The sequence below is a fragment of the Capricornis sumatraensis genome, chromosome 4, assembly GCF_032405125.1.
Source record: "Capricornis sumatraensis isolate serow.1 chromosome 4, serow.2, whole genome shotgun sequence".
NCBI classification, from domain to species: domain Eukaryota; kingdom Metazoa; phylum Chordata; class Mammalia; order Artiodactyla; family Bovidae; genus Capricornis; species Capricornis sumatraensis.
In genome coordinates, this window is record NC_091072.1 from 82,925,993 (window position 1) to 82,951,140 (window position 25,148).

General features: G+C 38.9%; 2 protein-coding genes across 5 annotated transcripts in view; one reads left to right on the forward strand and one right to left on the reverse strand.

Moving 5' to 3' along the window:
* The window catches only part of PPHLN1 (periphilin 1), a 170,856-nt gene extending 169,638 nt beyond the window's left edge, over positions 1-1,218 (reverse strand). For all 4 annotated transcript variants that reach the window (XM_068969745.1, XM_068969744.1, XM_068969743.1 and 1 more), the window contains exon 1: positions 1,180-1,218. The gene's annotated coding sequence lies outside the window, so the exon portion shown is untranslated. The remainder of the gene's footprint in view (positions 1-1,179) is intronic.
* A 113-nt stretch (positions 1,219-1,331) lies between these two features.
* On the forward strand, positions 1,332-18,710 carry ZCRB1 (zinc finger CCHC-type and RNA binding motif containing 1). The gene is made up of 8 exons (XM_068971608.1): positions 1,332-1,488; positions 3,069-3,154; positions 8,091-8,119; positions 13,940-14,051; positions 14,403-14,510; positions 16,821-16,933; positions 17,033-17,108; positions 18,131-18,710. The coding sequence occupies exons 2-8, from the start codon at positions 3,071-3,073 to the stop codon at positions 18,260-18,262; spliced, it is 654 nt and encodes a 217-aa protein (XP_068827709.1). The 5' UTR covers positions 1,332-1,488; positions 3,069-3,070; the 3' UTR covers positions 18,263-18,710.
* The last annotated feature ends 6,438 nt before the right edge of the window (positions 18,711-25,148 follow it).

Here is a 25,148-nt window from a genome sequence, read left to right on the forward strand (position 1 = left end):
ATCCACCCATAAATGCAGGGGTCGGAGAAAGGGCTCAACTGACATGACTGGAGAGAAAAAACAAGTATTAGAGTCAAGAGATTTAAGATAATTTCCATAAAGAGGTTGAATCTGTAAAAGAGTTTGTTGAGCAGAGCAGGTTTCAGAGAACACAGCTCCTGTGCTGAGGGGTGAAATGTGGGAAGAAAAGGAGGGAGAAGCAGTGATAGCCTAAAGGGAGAGGGAGCGAGCACAAAGCAGCACGGGGATGAGGGTGTAGCATAGAAGAACAAAAGGGCTTACATCTCAGGCGGTAACCACGGATTAACAGGGATGTGAAGCATGGCAGTTCTGGCTGGCCACAAGTTTGCCGAAAGAATTAGTCCCAGCGGTCCCCTGGCGGACACAGAGGCCTTCGGGCCTCTCAAAATTCTGCTGCGCCCTGGCTGGATTGCACTTCCGTCTCTCTAGAAGACATCAGCTTCGACCTGGATTGATCGTGCAGGCTCCACGAGAGGCTCTGAGTTCCGGGCTGCTGGCACGCAGGCTCCCAGGAATGGCTAGAGGGCTGGTCTGCGTGTGCCGGTGGGTAGAAGTATAAACTATCCTGCATTATTTTCTGATGTTTCTGTAGGAATGATGGGCCTGTTTACAGCCACTTAGAGAAAAAGCAGTGTTTTCCCATTACAGATTTATAGGGAGAAAAAAGGTGCCAGGAAGTTTTACAGTTGTCCATACCAATACTCAGGATGAGTCTTCGTGTGAATTCAAGTGTCCCCAAATTGACCTTGTCTCGCCAACAAGACTGAGGGATCCTCCAGAAAAAGGCCGCTTTACACTTTTTTGTAACTCCTGAAGTGCCTATAACCAAACTGGGCACGTCGAACACATTCAGTAAATTTATCGACTTACTAACTGACCTGGGGTCACCGATGCCACCTAGCTCAGCCCTCTTTTTGCCTATTATGGTGCTAAAGAGAAGTGAACCTATACCACAGCCTCAACAATTTCCTTTATGCCAAACTTGCTGCGTCTCTCCCCCTCAACAGCAGGAGCAGAATCCCTGCACAGTTCAAATTCAGCGGGAAACTCCACGTTCCACCGCGGAAACGCCCGCCCGCCCGCTCGCTGCCCCCTCCCGGGTGCAGGAGGCCGCGTGCCCGCCCCCACCCACCTCTCGTAAAGGTAAAAAGCGCTCACCAACTCTGGGCCGCCTGGAGATCCCGTAAATGTAGTCGTCCGCTCGTCGCCGCGCTCCCGGGGAAGCACTTCCGGCGCACACTAAGACGTCAGCAAAAGCGCCCGCCCCTAAGCCCACCTCCGGGGTTTGGGACAAAGGAAAGCCGGGGAGGCGCGGTAGCTACCTTCTCGTCTCCTGTGCCCGACCCCTCCCGGGACCCGTGATGCAGAGGCAGCTGCAAGGAGCGACGTACGGTCGGGGTTGAGCCCCAAGTGAGCTGAGGGCTCGCGCTCTTCTGGCCCTCCCCCCCGGGCCCGCCCCACTTGAAGGTAAACGCCTCCCGCGTTGCGGCCTTGCTCCCTGCGGGCTCCTTTCCAGAACAAGCTTCCAGAACCGTTTTCCCCTCTCTCCTGCCACCTTTTTTATCTCAGGACCTTTACCTGCCCTCACCGTTCTCACCGGAACGGCTAACGTATGAAAAGCTTCAGTTGGAAGCTTTTAAATAGCGACCTATCGTGCTAGGTTCCTGAAGTTGTCCCCCAGAACATTCCAATCATCAAGCGATTTTCCTATCACATCGCGAATAAGGATGCCTTAGAATCATTATTTTGCAATTTGTGATTTTCAGTACACACCACACACGCTTTTTAAATCGAAAATTTGAGCTTGGTTGAATCTGATATAATTTTCACAGGTGACTTGCTGACTTTGCAATATATGATATGAAAATGAATTACAGATTGTACTTGTAAACTTAAAAATACATATACAGGCCAGTACCCTTCAGGGCACTGAAAATTATTCAAATGATAAAATGTATCATTTCATAAGTTAGCGGTAATATGCAAAATTAGTGATTTGAGAAAACTTTAATTACATCATAATGTGAGGCTAAAATTTCATAGCACTGCTCAAGAGAAAAGTATTAAGACAATCAAAAAGGCACCCAACCAGATTAGTGAAAATCAGTGGCTAAGGTTCTTCCTGCCTTCCCAGGCTCTTTCTCAGGTGGGTAGGTAAGGTATTAGGCATATCTGAAAGCACTTTCTTGCTGTTAGCCTGATGAGAGGTTAAGAGTAGCCTCAGAGTTTTTCCCTCATTTGTTTGAAACTCACCTCTTCATTCACACCATATGCCATCACTGAAAGGGTTCGTGTAAAGAATCTTTTAAGTGGTGTCTAGAGCAAAGCAATTCCTTAATTCACCCAGCCAGAGTCATTGTTCTGAGTGAGAGCCGATTCTTAGGTAGGTTAAGGAGTCTCAGGGCTCTTGAAGAGGAGAAAAGGACAAACTCTTTTTTTTCTACATTGCTTTGTCTTAGTCATATAAAACTTTTTTCCTTAAATTCTTGAGTTTTTATGACAACAGTCTTTAAGACTAACTTTTTTAAGCCCAGAGTTAATGCTTACACAACGAAACAATTCATTCGTAAGCTTTTCCTTAAGCTCTGTACTAATGATGTAACATTACATGTAACAACACTGTATCTTGCTCAAGGACATGTTTCTCCTTCTTAACAAGAACCTTCTGACTAATCTTGTCAACTTAAGACAGAGGTTGTGGAAATGGGTCTGGTATATGAGGCTTTGATAAAACTAGCAAGGGGGGCATTCTTCTTCCCTCATCTAATGTCTATGTCAGAAGCTTTCTCTGCACTTTTTCACTGTAATAAAACTTCTGTGACACAAAAGCTCTAAGTGATCAACCCTTGTCTCTGATCCCAAAGCTAAATCTTCTTTGGAGATCATGAATTCAACATGGTTCACCATAAGCTATCACTGATTAGTACTAAGAAGTAAGAAAAATTGTATAAATTTGTCATTTGCCTATAGTATTGGTTTTACTTGGAAGGAAGAATACCTGTTTTAGATTGCTTCTGGGTTTGTTTGTTTGTTTGTTTGTTTTTTAGAAATGAGTGGTGGATTGGCCCCAAGTAAAAGCACAGTGTATGTATCCAATCTGCCCTTTTCCCTGACCAACAATGACTTATATCGGGTAAGTTGCTATATTAGTACTATTATCTACTGAATTCTGTATTTGAGATACAAATATCTGTATTTGAGATACAAGCAAGCAGTTCTCTTAGGCAATATTCTTAATAAATACATTAAAATGCACTTAAATCATTAATACCAAAAACCTCTATTGCAAACATAAGTGAAAAAAATTAGACACTTGTCATATCCAAAGAAAATTTCCAGTGCTTTATAGAGAATAAATAGAGAATATGTTATTTTTGTGTTTTTTAAAACAAAAAACATAATGAAGCTGATTTTTCCCACTTGCTTACTTGGCTTTTGAAACTGGTAGTGGGGTGGAGGTTTTGGAGGAAAGAGCTAATGGAAGCAAAACAGATCCCTTTCCTAACCCTCCAATTCTGAAAGTATATCTTAATTTAATATGTGGCAAAAACTTAACAGTTTGAGTTTAATAAAGTTTGTTTTCAATTCAGAATGGGGTGATTAAAAGACAAAAAGAAATCCTTTCCAACATATTCTTTATCCTCCTTTCCTTACAGAGAACAAAATTTCCTGCTTTGTCTATTCCGCAGATTGATGGTTGAGAGGGACTGCCAGGGATGACATGAATCCTATCTTCCAAGTGTGCCCTCTTTTCTCTGCTACTTTGGGTAGATGTTAAGTATACTAGAGAGGTGCTACATAGGTGATACATCAGTTCAGTTCAGTTGCTCAGTCGTGTCCAACTCTTTGCGACCCCATGGACTACAGCACGCCAGGCCTCACTGTCCATTACCAACACCTGGAGTTTACTCAAACTCATGTCCATTGAGTCGGTGATGCCATCCAATCATCTCATCCTCTGTTGTCCCCTTCTCCTCCCACCTTCAGTCTTTTCCTAGCGTCAGAGTCTTTACAAATGAGTCAATTCTTTGCATCAGGTGGCCAAAGTATTGGAGTTTCAGCTTCAGCATCAGTCTTTAAAATGAATATTCAGGACTGATTTCCTTTAGGATGGACTGGTTGGATCTCCTTGCAGTCCAAAGGACTCTCAAGAGTTCTCCAACACCACAGTTCAAAAGCATCAATTCTTCAGTGCTCAGCTTTCTTTATAGTCCAACTCTCATATCCATACATGACTACTGGAAAAACCTAGACAGACCTTTGTTGGCAAAGTAATGTCTCTGCTTTTTAATATGCTATCTAGGTTGATCATAACTTTCCTTCCACGGAGCAAGCATCTTTTAATTTCATGGCTGTGGTCACCACCTGCAGTGATTTTGGAGCCCCCCAAAATAAAGTCTGCCACTGTTTCCACTGTTTCCCCATCTATTTGCCTTGAAGTGGTGGGACCAGATGCCATGATCTTAGTTTTCTGAATGTGGAGCTTTAAGCCAACTTTTTCACTCTGCTCTTCACTTTCATCAAGCAATAGAGGAAAACAATAGAATGGGAAAGACTAAAAATCTCTTCAAGATAATTAGAGATACCAGGGGAACATTTCATGCAAAGTTGGGCTCAATAAAGGACAAAAATGGTATCCTAACAGAAGCAGAAGATATTAAGAAGAGGTGGCAAGAACACAGAAGAACTGTACAAAAAAGATCTTCATGACTCAGATAATCACAATGGTTTGATCACTCACCTAGAGCCAGACATCCTGGAATGTGAAGTCAAGTGGGCCTTAGGAAACATCACTACGAACAAAGCTAGTGGAGGTGATAGAATTCCAGTTGAGCTGTTTCAAATCCAAAAAGATGATGCTATGAAAGTGCTGCATTCAATATGCCAGCAAATTTGGAAAACTCAGCAGTGGCCACAGGACTGGAAAAGGTCAGTTGTCATTCTAATCCTAAAGAAAGGCAATGCCAAAGAATGCTTAAACTACCACTCAGTTCCAGTCATTTCATATGCTAGTAAAGTAATGCTCAAAATTTTCCAAGCCAGGCTTCAGCAATATGTGAACCGTGAACTTCCAGATGTTCAAACTGGTTTTAGAAAAGGCAGAAGAACCAGAGATCAAATTGCCAACATCCACTGGATCATCGAAAAAGCAAGAGAATTTCAGAAACACACCTATTTCTGCTTTATTGACTATGCCAAAGCCTTTGACTGTGTGGATCACAATAAACTGTGGAAAATTCTGAAACAGGTGGGAATACCAGACCATCTGACCTGCCTCTTGAGAAATCTATATGCAGGTCAGGAAGCAACAGTTAGACCTGGACATGGAACAACAGACTGGTACCAAATAGGAAAAGGAGTACATCAAGGCTGTATATTGTCACTCTGCTTATTTAACTTATATGCAGAGTACATCATGAGAAACGCCTGGCTAGATAAAGCACAAGCTGGAATCAAGATTGCCGGGAGAAATATCAATAACTTCAGATATGCAGATGACACCACCCTTATGGCAGAAAATGAAAAAGGACTAAAGAGCCTCTTGATGAAAGTGAAAGATTTGATTACATAGTACTTGATGAATTAAGACAGCTTGAGTCTCAAAGAACAGAGAAAATGAACTTTAGTTTCCTTCCTTGTATCAGAATAGAGACATCTCTCTTTATTGAATACTTACTGCATGCCACAGAACATTGTTCCAGGTACTAGGAACACATCAGTGAACAAAAAGATGAAAATCTCTTGTGGCACTCACAGCAAGATAGAGAAACAATTTGAAATAGAAAAAATTAAAATATTTGTCAATAATAGATACTAAGTTAATGCCAAAGCGTTAGGTACTAAGGGGAAAAATAAAGCAAGAATGGAGGGTTAGTAAATGTTAGTTTAGGGGTGAAATTTTGCTTTAGGAAGGTGACTTTTGATTAAGACATAAAGGAAGTAAGAGGCAGCTGTGCAGATGTCTAAGGGGGGCAAGAATTTCAGTCAAACAGTAAATAAAGTGGAGAGAAGAGGGCAGTCAGAGGCAAGCACATTCAGGGGTGCCTTATAGGATTTGCATAGTGGTAAGATAATGACTAATGATAAGGACTCTGAGTGAAGTGAGATGCCATTAGAAAATATTATATAGAAAACAGTCGTTCATACAGATGGCCAATAGGCACATGAGTGAAAAGATCTAAACATTGATAGTTATTAAAGAAATGAAAATAACTACAATGAAACACCACTTCACACCAGTCAGAAAGACCATCATTAAAAAGCCTACCAACAGTAAATGCTAGAGAGAGTGTAGAAAAAAAGGAACCCTGCTACATCGTTGGTGGGAATGTAAATTGGTGTAGCTACTATGGAAAACAGTATGGAGGTTCCTCAAAAAACTAAAAAGAAGAGTTGCCATAGGGATCCCACAATCCCACTGCTGGGCATATTATCCAAACAAGACTATAGTTTGAAAAAATACATGCACCTCTATGTTAGTAGCAGTACTATTCACTATAGCCAAGACATGGCAACAATCTACATGTCTATCAACAGATAAATAGATGAAGATGTGAGGTGTATGTGTGTGCGGAATACTACTCAACCATAAAAAAAGAATAATGCCATTTGCAGCTACATGGATGACCCTAGAGATGGTACTAAGTGAAGTAAATCAGAAAGAGAAAGACAGATACCATAAAATATGTCACAAATGAATTTAACCTACAAAACAGACTCACAGACATAGAGAACAAACTTAATGGTTGCCAAAGGGAAGAAGGGATGGACTGGTAATTAGAGGTTAGCAGATACAGACTACTATATATAGAATGGATAAACAACAAGGTCTTAACTGTACAGCATAAAAAACTATATGCAATATCCTGTAATAAACCTAAATGGAAGAGTGTGTGTGTGTGTATATACACACACACATACACATATATATACATCACTTTGCTGTACACCAGAAACTTGACACAACATTGTAAATCAACTATTCTTTAATAATTTTTTTTAAAGAAAGAAAATGAAAAGCAAACCACAACAAAAAAGAGAAAACCGTCTTTATTGATCTCCAGTATTACTAACACTGCAGTCTGGTTATACTGTGTTCCAGGGTTGAAGTGAAAGTTTTAGTCACTCAGTCTTGTCCAACTCTTTGCAACCCTGTGGACTGCAGCCCACGAGGTTCCTCTGTCTATGGAATTCTCCAGGCAGGCAAGAATACTGGAGTGGGTAGCCAGCCATTCCTTTCTTCAGGGGATCTTCCTGACCCAGGGATCAAACCTGGGTCTCCTGTATTGCAAGCAGGTTCTTCACCTGAGCTGCTAGGGAAGCCCCAGGGTTACACAACTTAATTATAGAACTCAAACATTTATTATTGTTATTTCTTACACATATTAATGTATCGTAAAAGACTTCTACAAAGTGTTACATAATAAACAGGAACTATTGGTATATAGGTAGTGGCTGAAGCAATAGAAATAGATTGCCTAGAATGAAGATGTAGATGTAAAAGGGAAGAAAGGGCCAAGTGTAAAGAGCCACCAACATATGAGGGTGGACAGAAGAAGTAGGCTGATAGGAATCGATTTTTTCAATATAGAAGCTTTTTTATTTTATAAGCAGTCTAAGTAAGGATCTGTCTTCTGACATAGTGATTGCTTGATGGGGTGGGCAGGAGGGTAAGTTAGGAACAGTGATACTCTACAACATTGATAATTAAAGCACAAGGTGGAGCTCTGGTGGGATTGACAGTTGTCATGGACACACCATACTAACTGCAGCTATGCAGTGTGTGTGCCCTCAACCTACCACACATGAAGAGTGGTTTTTTTCCCCTGTACTCTTTGGTCAGAAATTTAAGAATTAAGGTAGATAAATACCTGTGATACCAATAGACAAAAAAGAGTATTATTCGAGTCACTAAAAAAATATATCTTCTGTGGCCTCCCTCTGACTAAAGGCTAAAAATTTTCGTAAACTACAATAAAAAATGTGGTCAGTATATACAGCCTGAAAACTTAATGTGGTTTTTATAATTTTAATCAAATTGCAAATCATCATGTGGTCTTTTGTTTCAGATATTTTCCAAGTATGGCAAAGTTGTAAAGTAAGTATATCAGATCCTGAAAACTTCATTTAAAAGTCTATCTTAATTTTCTTCTCCATTATTTTCCTAATGAAAGTAGATTTACTATATTTTTATAAAACATTTGATATAAAAAAGAATAAAAATACTGCTGTTAACATTTTACATATATTTAATTTTTTAAATACATGTAAAATGTTAGTATTTTTATCCTTTTTAATTTTTTAATATGCATAAATATCTATAGACAAGTTTTAAAAGACTCCATTCTATGCATGCAATTTTGTTGTCTTTTTTTAACTTGGTATATTGAAATAGCTTTCCATGTACTATATAGATACATCCTTGTATTTAATGATTTCATGATTTTATTTACTTATTTTATACCACATTATTAAGAATTAAAACTTATTCTGTTATCCAATATAAGACATAAAAGCTCAAATTAAATATAAATATCAGGTAGAGGGTATGTTAGCAAGTATACTATAAATGGATTATTATTTGTCAAACAGTGTAAAAATAAACACCTTTGACTCTTGAACTATGCCGGGTTAATGAGAGTATAAAGTAAAAACAAGATAGTGTCACTCTATCTTACAACTAATATATGTTTTAGTATAAATTTAAAGTCATTTAAAATCCCAGGAATTTAGAGCATATTTATCTTGACTAGTTGTTTTTCTTTAGCTTTTGATAAATGGACATTAAACAGTTGAAGTTCATCTGCATCCTGAAGTTAACATCTTTTAAAACTACTTCTCCGTTAAAAAAAAAATCATCAGAAATACTACTAGGTCAATTTTGAGGTCTTCAGAATTTCAAACAGTGATCATTATCAATCAGAACACTAATAATAATGATATGAAACAATGTTCACATGCTAGGCATTATTCTAGAGTGTGTGTGTGTGTGTGTGTGTGTTCGTGCTCAGTCATGTCTGACTCTTTTGCAACCCTATTAACTAGCCCACCAGGCTCCTCTGTCCATGGAATTTTCCAGGCAAAAATAATGGAATGGGTTGCCATTTCCTATTCCAAGGGATCTTCCCAACCCAGGGATTGAACCCACATCTCCTGCATTGGCAGGTGAATTCTTTACCACTCTGCCACCTGGGAAGCCTTATTATTCTAATATCTTTACATAAATTATCTCATTAAAGTCTCACAACTATCTTTTAAGGTAAACACTGCTATTATCCTGATGTTATAATTGACAAAACTGAAGCCTGTAAACCTAAAATCATATTGCTGGTTAGCAGTGAAGACAACATTTGATTCCAGCCTATTCCTTTACCTTCCCATTACCTTTTCTTGATTTTTCCCTGTCAGAATCACTGAATAAATTTCCATATCAATACATAATTGTTAGCCTTGAGAATGCTATGAAGTTAGACACAGACTTATAAGCACCTATAAGCAAGGAAGATATGATCTAGTCTAGAGAGTCAGAGTAGCTTTACAAAGTCAGTATCCTTTGAGTTGAAACCTAGAGGCTGAGTGCAAGTAGGTAAAAAGAATGAGAAGAACATTTCAGGTAGAGGGAATGCTTATACAAAGGCCCGCAAAGACCCTCTGGCAAGAGAAATTAAAGTGAGATCAGTAAACAGCCAGTGTGACTTGAAATGAGTGAGCAAGAGGGGAAAAGCACAAGATGGGTCCAAAAGCAGATTCCTCTAAGAAGACCAAGAATGTTTTAAATAATTTTAATTAGAGGACTGTCATGATTTGAATTTTTAGAAGCTTGTTCCATCTAACTTCAGTGTAGAGACTGGATTGGAGGGGAACATAAACAGATGCAGGGAGACCAGTCAAAAGATATAACAGTAGCCCTGGGAAGAAATCTAGACTGAAATGATAGAGGTGGAGAGGTAGAAACCGGTCAGATTTGAGAGATCATTCGGCAGAAGAATGGGTAATACTTAGTGATATACTTATTTTGTATATAATGGTTGGGTGAATGAGAAGGAAGTTTTACAGATAACACTTAGGTTTCCCAGGATAGTGTCTGCTGCTGCTGCTGCGTCGTTTCAGTTGTCTCCGACTGTGCGACCCCATAGACGGCAGCCCATTATGTGCTTAAATGAGTACATCATCTACCTTTTCTCCCATGCCAGAGACATAGGAATAAATCCTAGGTTTGTCCTTTCAAATCCTTGATAAAATTACTTTTCTGTTATCATAGAAGGTAATTCTGTCAAAATAATGTATTTTAATTGGTTTATAGGTCTCTCTCCACCTCTAGACTGTCAGTTTTTTCCTGAGGGTAAAAACCTTGTCCTGCTGCCAGTGCTCAGTACTTGTGCTTGAGGCTAATGGAAGGACTGAATGGCCTCATGAACAAACAAATGGATACATGCTTTTGAGAAACTATTTTCTCAATCAAAATAGGTGAGCTGAAAGGAGCATTTTATAGATAAAGCTTAAAGAAGTAGGTGACAAATTAATAAAGTGAAAATTCCATCACATGTATCCAAACATAAAGACTTGTCATTACTGCAAAAATAAACTTTAATAGGGAAGATGAGGCAGTGTTCATACAGATTTCAGCAGAGACAAGCAATTAAAGAAATTTAAGAACTGATACATTCTGAACCTTGAAGAATGAGTCAAATTTTATGGGCAAAAATTGAGAATTTAAAGAGGATAGAAGCCATGTGAACAGAGGCACCAGTTTAGGGGGAAGTTTAGGCCGTGCTTCATAAACACTGAGTGCCTTCTTGCAGCTAAACCTTATAGTGTTCGAGTGAGGAGCAGTGAAAGACGAGGGAAATGGGAGCCATAATAAAGGTTATTGATTGCTGGACCAAAGAATAGGCAGTTTGAAGAACCAAAAACTTTTAAGCGAGGGAATAAGTGATTTTATTTATTCCTCAAGTAGAAGACTCTTCCACTATGTTAATTGCAGCATATGAGCAGGAATTAACATCAAGGGAACCAGTAAGAATAGACTATGGAGACAGTAATGCCACTATGGACAAGAAAAAGAGCAGTGGGAATAGAAAAGAGAGGACGGAGAAGAAAGATCATTAATAGAGGAAGATTTAGAAAGCTAACACTTCCAAAATAGTACTTTCAAAAAATTAATTTATGACTTTAACTGACCTCCAGAAACATTGTGAATTTTTAAAAGTTAAAGTAACATCTCACTTCACACTTTTTTTTAAATGGGTTAAAAACTTTGTTATGTTCAATAACTGGTATGTCTTTGCAGAAAATTAGTCTAAACTTGAGCTTCATCGAGTACTTGACTTCTTTCCTTCCAAACCCAATGAATAAACACATGCTGCCTTTGAGAAAGTAAACCATTTAAGTTGCCCATTTTCCCTAAGTTATTGTAACTTATTTTTTTAATGGAATAAGACATCGCTTTTCTTAATATAGAGCTATCTTTTTACCAATTTCATTCCGAGACTATAGGTACCTAAAAACCCAAACCTAAATAAAATAAAATTTAATATGTGAAATGTAATATTAAATAAAATTTCTGTTTATTCATTCATATCCTCTTGTCTGTTTTCCTGTTAATTTAGTTTTTAGAAAATGATTAAGCTTTGTCTTAAATATTGTCTCTTTGTCGCTATTTAGAAATAATCTCAAATTTATAAGTTACAAAAATAGTACAAAGAACATCAAAATATCCCTTACCCAGATTTGCTTATTGTTAACATTTTACCCCATTTATTTTGTCATTTGTACTCTCTCCCCAATGTGTGTTCATGTATGGGTATATATATGTGTGTGTGTGTGTATATGTATATATTTGTTTGTATGTATATGTATGGCTTCCCAGGCTGAAGCAGTGGTAAAGAACCCACCTGCCAGTGCAGAAGATGCAGGCATCTCGGGTTTGATCCCTGGGTCAAGAAGACCCCCTGAAATAGGAAATGACAACCCACTCCAGTATTCTTGCCTGAAAAATTCCATGGAGAGAGGAGCCTGGCATGCTACAGTCCATGGGGTCACAAAGCATCGGACACAACCAAGCACACATATATGTACCTATATGTGTGTATCTTTATGTGTATACATACACACAAACACAGGTTTTTTGTGTGAGTCATTTGAGGGTGTTATAAATGTCATCACCCTTTACTCCTAAATACAGTACTTCATCGGAGAAGGCAATGGCAACCCACTCCAGTACTCTTGCCTGGAAAATCCCATGCACGGAGGAGCCTGGTAGGCTGCAGTCCATGGGGTCGTGAAGAGTCGGACACGACTGAGCGACTTCACTTTCACTTTTCACTTTGATGCATTGGAGAAGGAAATGGCAACCCACTCCAGTATTCTTGCCTGGAGAATCCCAAGGATGGCAGAGCCTGGTGGGCTGCCATCTGTGGGGTCGCACAGAGTCGGACGCAACTTAGCAGCAGCAGCAGCATAGTACTTCATTGTGTATTTCCTAAAAATACATTAGGGTTATATATTACATAGCCACAGCACAGTTAACCAAACTCATAAATTTTCCTGATGCAGTACGTCTGTTGAATCAATTGTCCGTGTTCCAGTTTTGTCAGTTGACCTAATAATATCCCACGTAGAATTTTTCACCTGTAGTGCAGAATGCAGTCTAGAGTTAGGTGTTGATTTCTACTGTCATATCTTTTTAGCCTCCTTTAGTCTGAAACGTTTATAAATACAGCTCTAACCCATGTGTTTTCCCGATGTTGCCTCATTATATGGGGGTTATGCAGTCTTGGCAGGTATACTCTATAGATGATGTATTCTCAAGGTGTCACTTTGGATCCATACTGCATCCATCTATCTCATTAGTGATACTAATTTTGATCACTCAGTCAAGGTTTAACCAACTTCTCTGCTGTATAATTATTTTTCCCTTTTGCAACTAACAAGCAATCAATGGGAGACAGTTAAGACAATGCAAACATCCTGTACAATATAAAAATTTCATTTGAGACATAGCATTTGTTGATAATTCTTGCTGACCCAATCTTTACCGTGATCATTTCAAACGGTGATTTTCTGGCCCTCCCTGTACATTCACCAGTCATCCCCTGGCATTGTGCTATAAGCAGTAGCCCTCCTTTCTCCCCCATTTATTTATTTATTATCAGCATGGACTTAAGAATTCCTTTCTTATGTGATTTGTAATTCATTACTGTATTTAATTATTTTGGTAATCAGATTGTCCTAGATTTGGCCAGTGGGCTCTCCCTTCAGCTGGCTTGTCTGTTCCTTGTGCCATGCCCCATCATTACTCTTTTTTTCAAGTGCTACCTTTCTGGCATAACAAGATGTTCCAAATTCATCCTGTACGTAGCCTCTCCCAGCCTTCAAGTCAGCCATTTCTCCAAAGAGCCCTGTTGAGTATTGTTTCTTAAAATGTATTTAATGACATACGATGAGCAAGGGCCAACAGGACTAGGGATGGGTGAAGGATGAGGAGAGAGAGCGGGCTCTGTGCTCTTGTCGCTATCCATGCCACTTAGGTACTTTGGGTAGTATGGCTGAGAAGCACAGAATTGGAGATTCTTTAAAATAATATTAAGAATATAGTTTTATTCTAAAACCAGAAAAAAAAATTTTTTTAGTAAATCAGTTTACTTTTTGTGCAGAAAAGAATACCTCAGTTTTGTTCTTTTCCTGCAGAGAGGGAGTCAGTAGAAAAGAGGAATTATGCTTAAATCTTCAAGATTCCATTGTCTCTTGTAATCTCAACTTCATCTTCAACTTCTGATTAATGTTTGACTTACCAGATACTCCTAATTATAGCTGTGTTCACTTGTGTTAGTATCACAGTTTCTCATTTCAAGAGTTTATTCATATGTTTTATTTATTGCTGCCTCATTTTTAACTAGCTATTTGTTTATGCTTTAAGGGTTACTATAATGAAAGATAAAGATACCCGGAGGAGTAAAGGGGTTGCATTTATTCTATTTTTGGATAAAGACTCTGCACAAAACTGTACCAGGGCAATAAACAACAAACAGGTAAGCCATTCATTCCCAGCAAGTTTTTTAACCAAAAGTCTGTGTTCAAACCAGGCTAAAATGTGGGGATGCAGTGGATGGTCAAGTCTGGTGGGTATCAGTAGTTCCTGGGGGTATTTTACTTACAGAAAAGAGATCAAAACTGTACTGAGTTCCCAAAACACTGGTAGAATAAAAGGAATAAAAATCTATTCTACGGGAAAGAATTTGTCACACCTACATGAGCATTTGCTAAAATAATATAAAAAAATAAAATAGAATTGACAACTTGAGGAAATGGGATCCAGTAACAACAGTTTTAAGTTTCAATGAGATAATATCCTTCTGCATTTACATTTTTCTCTGGTCCAGTTATTTGGTAGAGTGATAAAAGCAAGCATTGCTATTGACAATGGAAGAGCAGCTGAGTTCATCCGAAGACGAAACTACTTTGATAAATCTAAGTGTTATGAATGTGGGGTGAGTATACCTCAAGCAATATAATTTTCCACTATTTATTTGAAGATGTTTCTCACATCAGTGTTTTATGTGTTTTCCAGAACTTCTGGAAGGCTAAAATCAAGTTATAAAAGTTTCACTTTGGGAATGTCGACTCATTTAAGTAAATTCAGTTGAAATATAGTATGATGTCGGAGAAGGCAATAGCAACCCACTCCAGTACTCTTGCCTGGCAAATCCCATGGACGGAGGAGCCTGGTAGGCTGCAGTCCATGGGGTCGCTAGGAGTCAGACTCGACTGAGCGATTTCACTTTCACTTTACATTTTCATGCATTGGAGAAGGAATGGCAACACACTCCAGTGTTCTTTCCTGGAGAATCCCAGGGATGGGGGAGCTTGGTGGACTGCTATCTCTGGGGTCGCACAGAGTCGGACACAACTGAAGCGACTTAGCAGCAGCAGTAGCAGCATAGTATGATGTAAAGACAGTCTGAGTTGGGTAATCTAGAGTGGTATTTTCTCCAGTTTCTAAATCTTTGAAAGTTGTTAGATTAAAAAGTATTAAGGCTAATTACTTACATTATTGTCTGAAAGGTTTTAGTGACCCATAAATTTTTGCATTTCTGTAGTATTGTGACAATGATTAAGTGTCACAGATCAGTAAAAACACTGTCATATGACCTATCCTCTATGGGATATTGTTTTGAAAAATTTTCCCACCTATTGGTACTGCTAATAGTTCAGGAGCTGAACTATACCCAGATTTTCTTACCTAGTTCTCATCATCTATTAATATTGTTATCCATTTAAACTTTCGGTGATTAGGAGACATACATAGCCACAGAGCAATTTTGCACAAGGCCCATAATGATATCAAGGGAATTTCAGTCTGGGTCTCATTGCTTTCTCTTTCTAAAATGTCTCCATATGTATGATACAGAGATTAATGGGGAGCTTTTACTGAAGGGAAAATTACTGAGAGACATTGTTCTGGCTACATGATTATATGGAAAATAGAAGGAAATGGTTTTTGGACTTCTTTCTCCAACGCCACTCACTCGCCTTCAAGAATATTTACATATACAGACAGGTAAGTGAGTGGCTAGATGGATGGGTAGACAGAAAGAGAGAGCGAGCAAGGTCCTGAGTAAGTTATGTCAAATTTTGTGATTCTAACACCTAAGTTAATGTTTCAAAAACTGTGTTCCAGACTCCTGAGTTTTGTTAAAAAGAAAAGGAAGAAAGGGTGGAGTTATTATGGTCAGATAGATGAGTATATATATTCACAGTAGATATTATCCGAGAACTTCTGGGTAAATCTGTCTTGGTTTATGGGTCCATAAATGTGTTCTGTTATACTTTGTACATTATAGTATTTTTTAAAACTCCTCCCCACCCCAAGTCTGTTTATTTTAGCCTGGTTTTTCCAAAAGCTGTTAAACCCCTTTTTTTGTACGGGATATGTTAACAGTTTTTGATATATCATTATTCCAAAACACTTTGCAAAATGGTTCTCTAAGTGCATCCTCTCAGCAGTTCCTTAATAATAACACCTTTTGGGTTCAGCCATGTCCCCAGGTATAAAAGTACATGGTTTGATATTTTATAAAATAATACTTGAAAAGTATGATTAATTTTCTCTCCTGCTGTTTTAATCCTGGCTCAGTCTCTCCCCACACCCTCATTCTCACATAAATCTTCTTAAAGTTCTTTTGGTAAGCTAATATACAGATTCATTGTCTTCTTTTACAACTCAAGACAATGTTATGTCTCATTTTAATGTTACAGCTAGTCCATCACTGTCAAATACAAATATATGCAAGCTACAAATGTAATTTTAAATGTTCTAGTAGCCACATTAAAAAATAATAAAAACAGGGTAAAATTAAATATATTTTATTTAATTCAAAATATTATCATTTGAATTATGTAATCAATATTTTTAAAGTATAATATTTTATATTATTTTTTCCTGCTGTCTTCACAATCCTGTATGTATCAATTCAAACAACTGATTCACAATCCAGTATGTATCAGTTCAAACAAATCAATTCTCAGTAACCACAAGAGAATTATGACAAATGGCTGAGATTGTTGACATCTTTGAAGTTAGGAGTAGTTTTGTCCCCATTTTATCATACTAACTTAAAATTTTTACATTTAAGGTAGATTCCATTTAAATTTTGAATTTTTATATCCTGAATCTTGACATTTAATCTTAAGGAACCACCAAGTTTCTGTTAATAATACATAATGTATATATTTTCTTATTTTGTGTTACTAACACAAATGTTCTATTTGTTCCTTTCCTTCTTAATGGGAAACAAAAGGAAAGTGGACACTTAAGTTATGCCTGTCCTAAAAATATGCTTGGAGAACGTGAACCTCCAAAGAAGAAAGAAAAAAAGAAAAAAAAGAAAATTCCTGAGCCAGAAGAAGAAATGTATGTATATCCACTCTCACCAAATATATTAAATGTATGCTGTCTTTTTACTTCTGTCTTTTTACTATTGAGTGCATTTTTATTTTTTTAATAATTTAGTGAAGAAGTAGAAGAAAGTGAAGATGAAGGGGAAGATCCTGCTCTTGACAGCCTCAGTCAGGCCATAGCTTTCCAGGTATTCAATAGTTCTTTTTCAAAGGCACCTGCCATAGCTCCCTTGAGTTAATAATTTTATATTCCTTGCTTGCTTTATTAATCATCTCCTCATGACATCCTCTGTCTTTCCCCTTTGCCTCTAAACTTTAGGAGATAGGCTCTTTGTTTAAGATCTTTAGAATAGTGTGATGGAAAAGTTTATATTGGTTCTTTCTAAATTCTAAGGGCCCCACAACACTTTAAATATTATAATGTTTTCAGTATAGAATTGAACAGAACTAATTGATTAAAATGAGTTTGCTGCTGCTGCTAAGTCACTTCAATCGTGTCCGACTCTGTGCGACCCTATAGATGGCAGCCCACCAGGCTCCCCCGTCCCTGGGATTCTCCAGGCAAGAACACTGGAGTGGGATGCCATTTCCTTCTCCAATGCATGAAAGTGAAAAATGAAAGTGAAGTCGCTCAGTCGTGTCCGACTCTTAGCACCCTCATGGACTGCAGCCCACCAGGCTCCTCCATCCATGGGATTTTCCAGGCAAGAGTACTGGAGTGGAGTGCCATTGCCTTCTCCAAAAATGAGTTTAGCCCCCAACAGAAAAGATTTTATTAAATCAAAGATATTGTTTTAAAGGAAGCTTCATTTTAAAACAAAACAAAAAACATTTTTGATCATTAAAAGTCCTAATACAAGTATATGAAACATTTTTTGAAGAAAATGTATAACTTCCTGATTTTATATAACCAGTTATTTTGTTTTATGTAGTTGAATAAATTATAAATGCATACATCAATTCATTTTTCCTTTTAGTTAGTTAATTCAGTATTTTATGTAATGTACCCACGTCCAACAGCAATGGCAAGTAAGCTTCATCTCATATGCCTGTTAATTAATAAAAATTGCCCAGACTAATTCTGAGTAACATGGTAAGACTGGAGAAAACTTGGGGGTAGGACAAATAATATTTAATATTATTTTAATATTACTAATATTAAGCAGATTCCTGATTTTTGTTTTGTTTATTTTCCAAATAACCTTTACAGCAAGCCAAAATTGAAGAAGAACAAAAAAAATGGAAACCCAGTTCAGGAGGTCCTTCAACATCAGATGATTCAAGACGCCCAAGGATAAAGAAAAGCACATACTTCAGTGATGAGGAGGAACTTAGTGATTAAAAATATAAATATATATATTATGTAAATATCATTAAAATTTAAGTCTTGGAGTACCAAGTTCCCTTGGGACTAAAAATTACTTTTGAATTTGAACATAAGAACACTTAGTACCAAATACTTTTTTACTTTAGATAGTTGATAGGAAATGGTAATTTTATAGTATCATGTTTATCTTGCATCAAGATTTGCTAATAATCATTAATCTTGAAAACAGTTCATTTGAATAAAAAAGGAAATGTAATACTATTATAACAATGCTATCCCAAGAAGAAAGTCAAAGTCGCTCAGTCCTGTCTGACTCTTTGTGACCCCATGGACTATACAGTCGCATGGAATTCTCCAGGCCAGAAATACTGGAGTGGGTAGCCTTTCCCTTCTCCAGGGGATCTTCCCAACCCAGGGATCAAACCCAGGTCTCCCACATTGCAGGCGTATTCTTTACCAGCTGAGCCAGAAAGGTAGATAGTAAAAAGATTTGAGAAGTTCATTATAAAAGTTTATTCATGATTGGTTTATATAAGAACTTTTGAAATAAATTTCATCTTTAAAAACTTCATAAAGACTGTGGAAAGTTTGGAGTGATTTATTGTTATTCATGTTAATAAAGTTTTCTCAGAACTTTATTTTTCAATGTAGTTCTGTTATCTTACTTCTTTCATCTTGATATCTATCTGGATACATTGCAGTCACCTATAAAATATAAAGTTAAGTAGCTCTCAGAAGCTTATAGCCAAACAGCAGTAATTTGTCCTGCCTTTGGCATCAAGTTCCATTCCTCAGAAGCAGCCAGCCAGCTTCTTTATTTCTTTTCACATGTAAATACATCTTGCTAAATACATGTATTTCTGCCACTTAATCCATAAAGGAATGAAGGAGGACTTTTCAATCTATACTTCTCCTCTGCCCTCTGCCACTTTCACAATATGACTTAAAATTTTTGGTTAAATCCATATCTTACTGCTTTTATTTTATGATCATTGAAATACTGTTCACTTCAGAGCTAATGAATATACTATGATTACGTTTTTCTTAGAGTCAATAGCTGTCTTTATTTTTTTCATGTTTTATCTTTCTTTGTATTTATGACTAAATCTTCCCATACCCTTTGCAGATAGTTATATGGGAATGGCATTATGAAGCCTTTAATTTTCTGTTTTCTCTATTTCTCTACTTTTGCAGTTAGCCAGTCAGTCATGTTCGACTCTTTGTGACCCCATGGACTGTAGCCCACCAGGCTTCTCTGTCCATGGAGTTCTCCAGGTAAGAATACTGGAGTGGGTTGCCATTTCCATCTTAACCCAGGAATCAAATCTAGGTCTCCCACATTGCAGGCAGACTCTTTACCGACTGAGCCATCAGGGAAGCCATATCTCTCTACCACTGAGTGCTTTTAAAAAGAATATCTATTGATTAGTTTCTTAATTACTGAGAGCAATAAAAACTTTCCCACTTTGAAAACTATAAAAGTAGGTGTTAACGCCTCTCCAGCAAAACATTCTAGATGGTAAGGAAACCAGACTAAATGACTGAATGCTAGAATAGTGACAGAAACAATATAAAGAAAATTTAAATAGTAAATGAAAGTATTTTATTAAAACATATATTACAAACAGTAGAACATTAGTTTTTTACCTAATTAAAAATGAGTGGTGATGAAGATGTCATAAGAATATTTATATACTGGCTAATTTCTAAAGGGTAATTTAACAGGTATCAAATATTAAGTTCTACTGTTTGAACCAAAAATAGCATCCCATTTTATCCTGGGATACTGGAGAAAGAAAATGGCAACCCACTCCAGTATTCTTGCCTGAAAAACTCTATGGACAGAGGAGCCTGGTAGGCTACAGTCCATGGGGTTGCAAAGAGTCGGACATGACTGAGCAACTTCACTTTCACTTTCTAGTCAGAAATACAAATATTTATGTATAAAGGTATGTATTATTTAAAATTCAAAACATATGCAAAATGATTATTAGCATTAAAATGTTGCAGAGAATTCTTAATGGGATGGGAAAACATTCTGGGTTTAATGGCAAGTGCAAAATACCTCCTGTGTATGGATAAATATAGACAAGGTAGTAATGGCACAGTAGTCAAGACTATAGTCTCTTGACAGACATACCTAGATTTCTGTGGTCAGGTTTCCACTTGGGGCATTTGGCATTGGACCACTTAGTTAACCTGAGTTATTTGAAAAATAAGATGACAAACAACACCAACGGAAAAATACTATATAATTCTACCTATGTGAAGTACCTGAAATAGGTAAGTTCATAGAGACAGTAGAATCTATTGCCAGGGACTGAGACGAAGGGGAAGTGTTACTGAGTAATGGGTACAGAGTTTTTGTTGGGGATGATGAAAAAGTTTAAGTGTTGATAATGGTAATGGTTTCACAACATTGTGAATGTACTTAATGCCACTAAATACGAACACAGCAGAATCCAAATGACTAGACCAAAACAAAATGGAGCTTATAGGAGCTCAGGAATTCTGGCTTTAAAACTCTTGACTCCTGGGTTTCAGAGAAAAGGACTGAGGCCTATAATAGATTGGTTGTTTCTAATGTGAAAACATTCAATCAGAGAATGCATGTCTTAGCAGATACGTTTTCTTTCCATCTGCAATCATTTATTCATTTGGAGTTTTTGCTAGGTGTCTATTTTGGAACTGCTGTTTACAATTTTCAGAGTATCATAAAGATGGCCACATAGAATAGGACAGATTTATACGTGCATGTGTGAATGCATGCTTCAGTTGTGTCCGACTCTGCAACCCCGTGGACTATATAGCCCATCAGGCTCCTCTGTCCATGGCCTTCTCCAGATAAGAACGCTGGAGTGGGTTGCCATGCCCTCCTCCAGGGGAACTTTCCAACCCAGGGATCGAACCTGCATCTCATATCTCCTGCATTGGCAGGCAGATTCTTTACACAAGCGCCATGTGGGAAGCCCTTATTTATAAGTATTAAATGTTAATACATTTCTTTGTTTTATATTCCATAGGTGTAATATGTGGTACACAACCATGATCATGAAGTATTTAGGCATTAACGTGTAATAAAACCCTGGCTAGAGTAGTACTTGAAAGTTTTACATAGAATATACCAGAGCTAGATCAGTAATTTAGGTGCAATTATTAAAAGAGGAGCGAAAAGTGATTATAAAAGGTGGGATGAAGAGTCACTGGATCACATAACTGGGACAGTTCAGCTTCAGAAATGGATGAAGCGGTTAAAATGTCATTAAATATCTTTTCCTTGTCCCATAACCACTGCTTTCCTCTATCAGTCAGTTCAGTCGTTCAGTCGTGTCTGACTCTGCGACCCCATGAACCACAGCACGCCAGGCCTCCCTGTCCATCACTAACTCCCAGAGTTCACTCAAATTCACGTCCATCGAATCAGCCATCTCATCCTCTGTCGTCCCCTTCTGCCCCCAATCCCTCCCAGCATCAGGGTCTTTTCCAGTGAGTCAGCTTTTCACATCAGGTGGCCAAAGTATTGGAGTTTCAGCTTCAACATCAGTCCTTCCAATGAACACCCAGGACTGATCTCCTTTAGGATGGACTGATTGGATCTCCTTGCAGTCCAAGGGACTCTCAACCATCTTCAACACCACAGTTCAAAAGCATCAATTCTTCAGTGCTCAGCTTTCTTCACAGCCCAACTCTCACATCCATACATGACCACTGGAAAAACCATAGCCTTGACTAGACGGACCTTTGTTGGCAAAGTAATGTCTGCTTTTTAATATGCTGTTGAGGTTGGTCATAACTTTCCTTCCAAGGAGTAAGTGTCTTTTAATTTCATGGCTGCAGTCACCATCTGCAGTGATTTTGGAGCCCAGAAAAATAAAGTCTGACACTGTTTTCCCATCTATTTTCCATGAAGTGATGGGACTGGATGCCGTGATCTTCGTTTTCTGAATGTTGAGCTTTAAGCCAACTTTTTCACTCTCCTCTTTCACTTTCATCAAGAGGCTCTTTAGTTCTTCTTCACTTTCTGCCATAAGGGTGGTGTAATCTGCATATCTGAGGTTATTGATGTTTCTCCCAGCAATCTTGATTCCAGCTTGTGCTTCCTCCAGTCCAGCGGTTCTCATGATTTACTCTGCATAGAATTTAAATAAGCAGGATGACAGTATACAGCCTTGATGTACTCTTTTTCCTATTTGGAACCAGTCTGCTGTTCCATGTCCAGTTCTAACTGTTGCTTCCTAACCTGCATATAGATTTCTCAGGAGGCAGGTCAGGTGGTCTGGTATTCTACCTTTGTTTTCCAGTAACCTTTCTTTATGAGATAGCAGAGATGAACACCAGTATCTCTAAAGCTAGGAATACTAATAATGAGAACTCCTCTCCAACTGATGATTCCAGCAAAAGTCCCAAGAAAAGACCTGAGGGGGCAGGCCTGTGGCACAGTCCCCACTTCTGAAGATGAGTAGATTAGTCCCACCCAACTCATATCACTAAGTGTGTTCATATGCAATGTAGTAGTTTAAGTTTGAAATCAATGTGTAAGTTACTTATCTCATCAAGACTCTTCAGCTCTCCTTTTCATCAAAACAGAATACTGAGGCAGCTGAGCAGGATGCACAAAGGAAACAGAGATGCAGCACCAAACAAGCCATTTCCTGGAGCAGGCATCTTTCACAGATTATTTGCAAAACATATAGAAGGAGGGTAAATTAAAGCTCTTTGGAAAGAAGTTTGACAAGCCCTGTCACTTATGGTAACAATGGAAGCAACTCTGTGTGTGTGTGTGTGTGTGTGTGTGTGTGTGTGTGTGTGTGTGCACATATGGTCAGTCATGTCTGACTCTGCAGCCCCATGAACTGCAGCCCTCCAGGCTTCTCTGCCCATGGAATTTTCTGGGCAAGAATACTGGAGCGTGGTGTCATATCCTACACCAGGGGATCTTCCCCATCCAGGGGTTGAACTCATGTATCTTGGGTCTCCTGCATCGGCAGGGAGGTTCTGTACCACTAGTGCCTCCTGGGAAGCCCATAAGCAATTGCAGTCAGAGACTAAACCCAAGTCCACCGGATGGGTTTAGTCATTATTATTTTTAAAATTTCTTTTGTAAAATCCAAATTTTAAGAATCCTTAGGTACTGTTACAGATAGAACCGATTAATAATTTTAGTTAAGATTTGGTACCTAGAGAGCTCAGGAGTAAAGAATCCACCCACCAATGTGGGAGACACAGGTTCAATCCCTGATCCAGGATTTCCCACATGCCACTGAGCAACTAAGCCTCTGTGCCCTGTGCCACAACACTTCAGCATGTGCTCCAGAGCCCAGGAAACACAACTCTTGAACCCACGTGCTGCAACCACTGAGCCCAGAAATAGCAACTAGTGAACCAGGAACCACAACTCCTGAGGAACTGCAACCACAACTACTGAGCCCGGGAACCTGAATTGCTGACCCCAGGAATAGCAACAGAGCCCAGAAACAGCAACTACTGAGCCCCAGTGTCACAACTACTGAGCACAGGAACCACAAGTCCTCAGCCTGTGTACCACAACTACTGAGCCCCAAAATAGCAACTACTGAGCCCAGGAATAGCAACTACTGAGCCCATGTGCCACAACTAATGAGCCAAGGAATCGAAACTACTGAGCCTGTGTGCTGCAACCCCTGAGCCCAGGAACCACAACTCATGAGCCCACATGCCACAACTCCTGAGCCTGCGTGCCACAACTACTGAGCCCAGGAACCACAACCCCTGAGCCCAGGAACCACAACTCCTGAGACCATGTGCCACAACTCCTGAGCCTGCATGCCACAACTACTGAGCCCAGGAACCACAACTCCTGAGCCCATGAGCCACAACTCCTGAGCCCATGAGCCTGCGTGCCACAACTACTGAGCCCAGGAACCACAACTCCTGAGCCCATGAGCCACAACTCCTGAGCCCATGAGCCTGCGTGCCACAACTCCTGAGCCTGCGTGCCACAACTACTGAGCCCAGGAACCACAACCCCTGAGCCCAGGAACCACAACTCCTGAGCCCATGTGCCCCAACTCCTGAGCCTGCGTGCCACAACTATGGAGCCCAGGAACCACAACTCCTGAGCCCACCTGCCACAACTACTGAGCTTAGGAACTGCAACTGCTCAGCCAGGGAGCCACAACTGCAGACCCCAGGAGCCACGACAAATGAACCCTGGAGCCACAACTCCTGAGCCCAAAAATGGCCAGTACTGAGCTCAGGAACCACAACTCCCGAGCCAGTGTGCCACAACTCCTGAGCCCACATGCTGCAACTACTGAGCCCGCGCCACAACTGCCAAGCCTGCTTGCCGAGACCCCATGACCCACAGCAAGAGAAGCCACCTACCACAATGAGAAGCCTGCACACCACAACTACAGAATACACCCCACTTGTCAAAACTAGAGAAGAGCCCTCACAGCAACGAAGACCCAACAGAGCCAAAAATAAATTAATAAAAAAGATCTGGTACCTAGAATAAGCAGATCAAAAATACAACACCTTCCATAGAATGCGGTCTTAAGCAGATTCCTTCCTGGGAGTGTTGCATCTTTTATCACTACATCTTTCCAAATGCATGGCTTTGTTCTTTTTTCTCATTTTCTCAGATTGTATTTTCTTCCATTATAGTTTATTACTACACATTGAATATAGTTCCCTGTGCTATGCAATAGGATCTTTTTGTTTATTGATCCTACATATTACGTGCTAGTTACAAATTCCCAATCCAACCCTCCTCTTCTCCCTCATGGCAACCACAAATTTGTTATCTGTGTCTGTGAGTTCATTTCTGTTTCATAGATAATTTTATTTGTGTCATATTTTATATCCATACATAAGTGATATCTTTCTGACTTCACTTAGCATGATAATCTCTAGGTCCAAC

What these genes read in the sequence shown, in the direction of transcription:
- ZCRB1 (XM_068971608.1), top strand. Translation starts at nt 3,071, where the DNA reads ATGAGTGGTGGATTGGCCCCAAGTAAAAGCACAGTGTATGTATCCAAT. An exon ending in CCTGAGCCAGAAGAAGAAAT is followed by an intron (nt 16,934 to 17,032) that starts GTATGTATATCC and finishes TTAATAATTTAG; the next exon opens with TGAAGAAGTAGAAGAAAGTG. An exon ending in GTCAGGCCATAGCTTTCCAG is followed by an intron (nt 17,109 to 18,130) that starts GTATTCAATAGT and finishes TAACCTTTACAG; the next exon opens with CAAGCCAAAATTGAAGAAGA.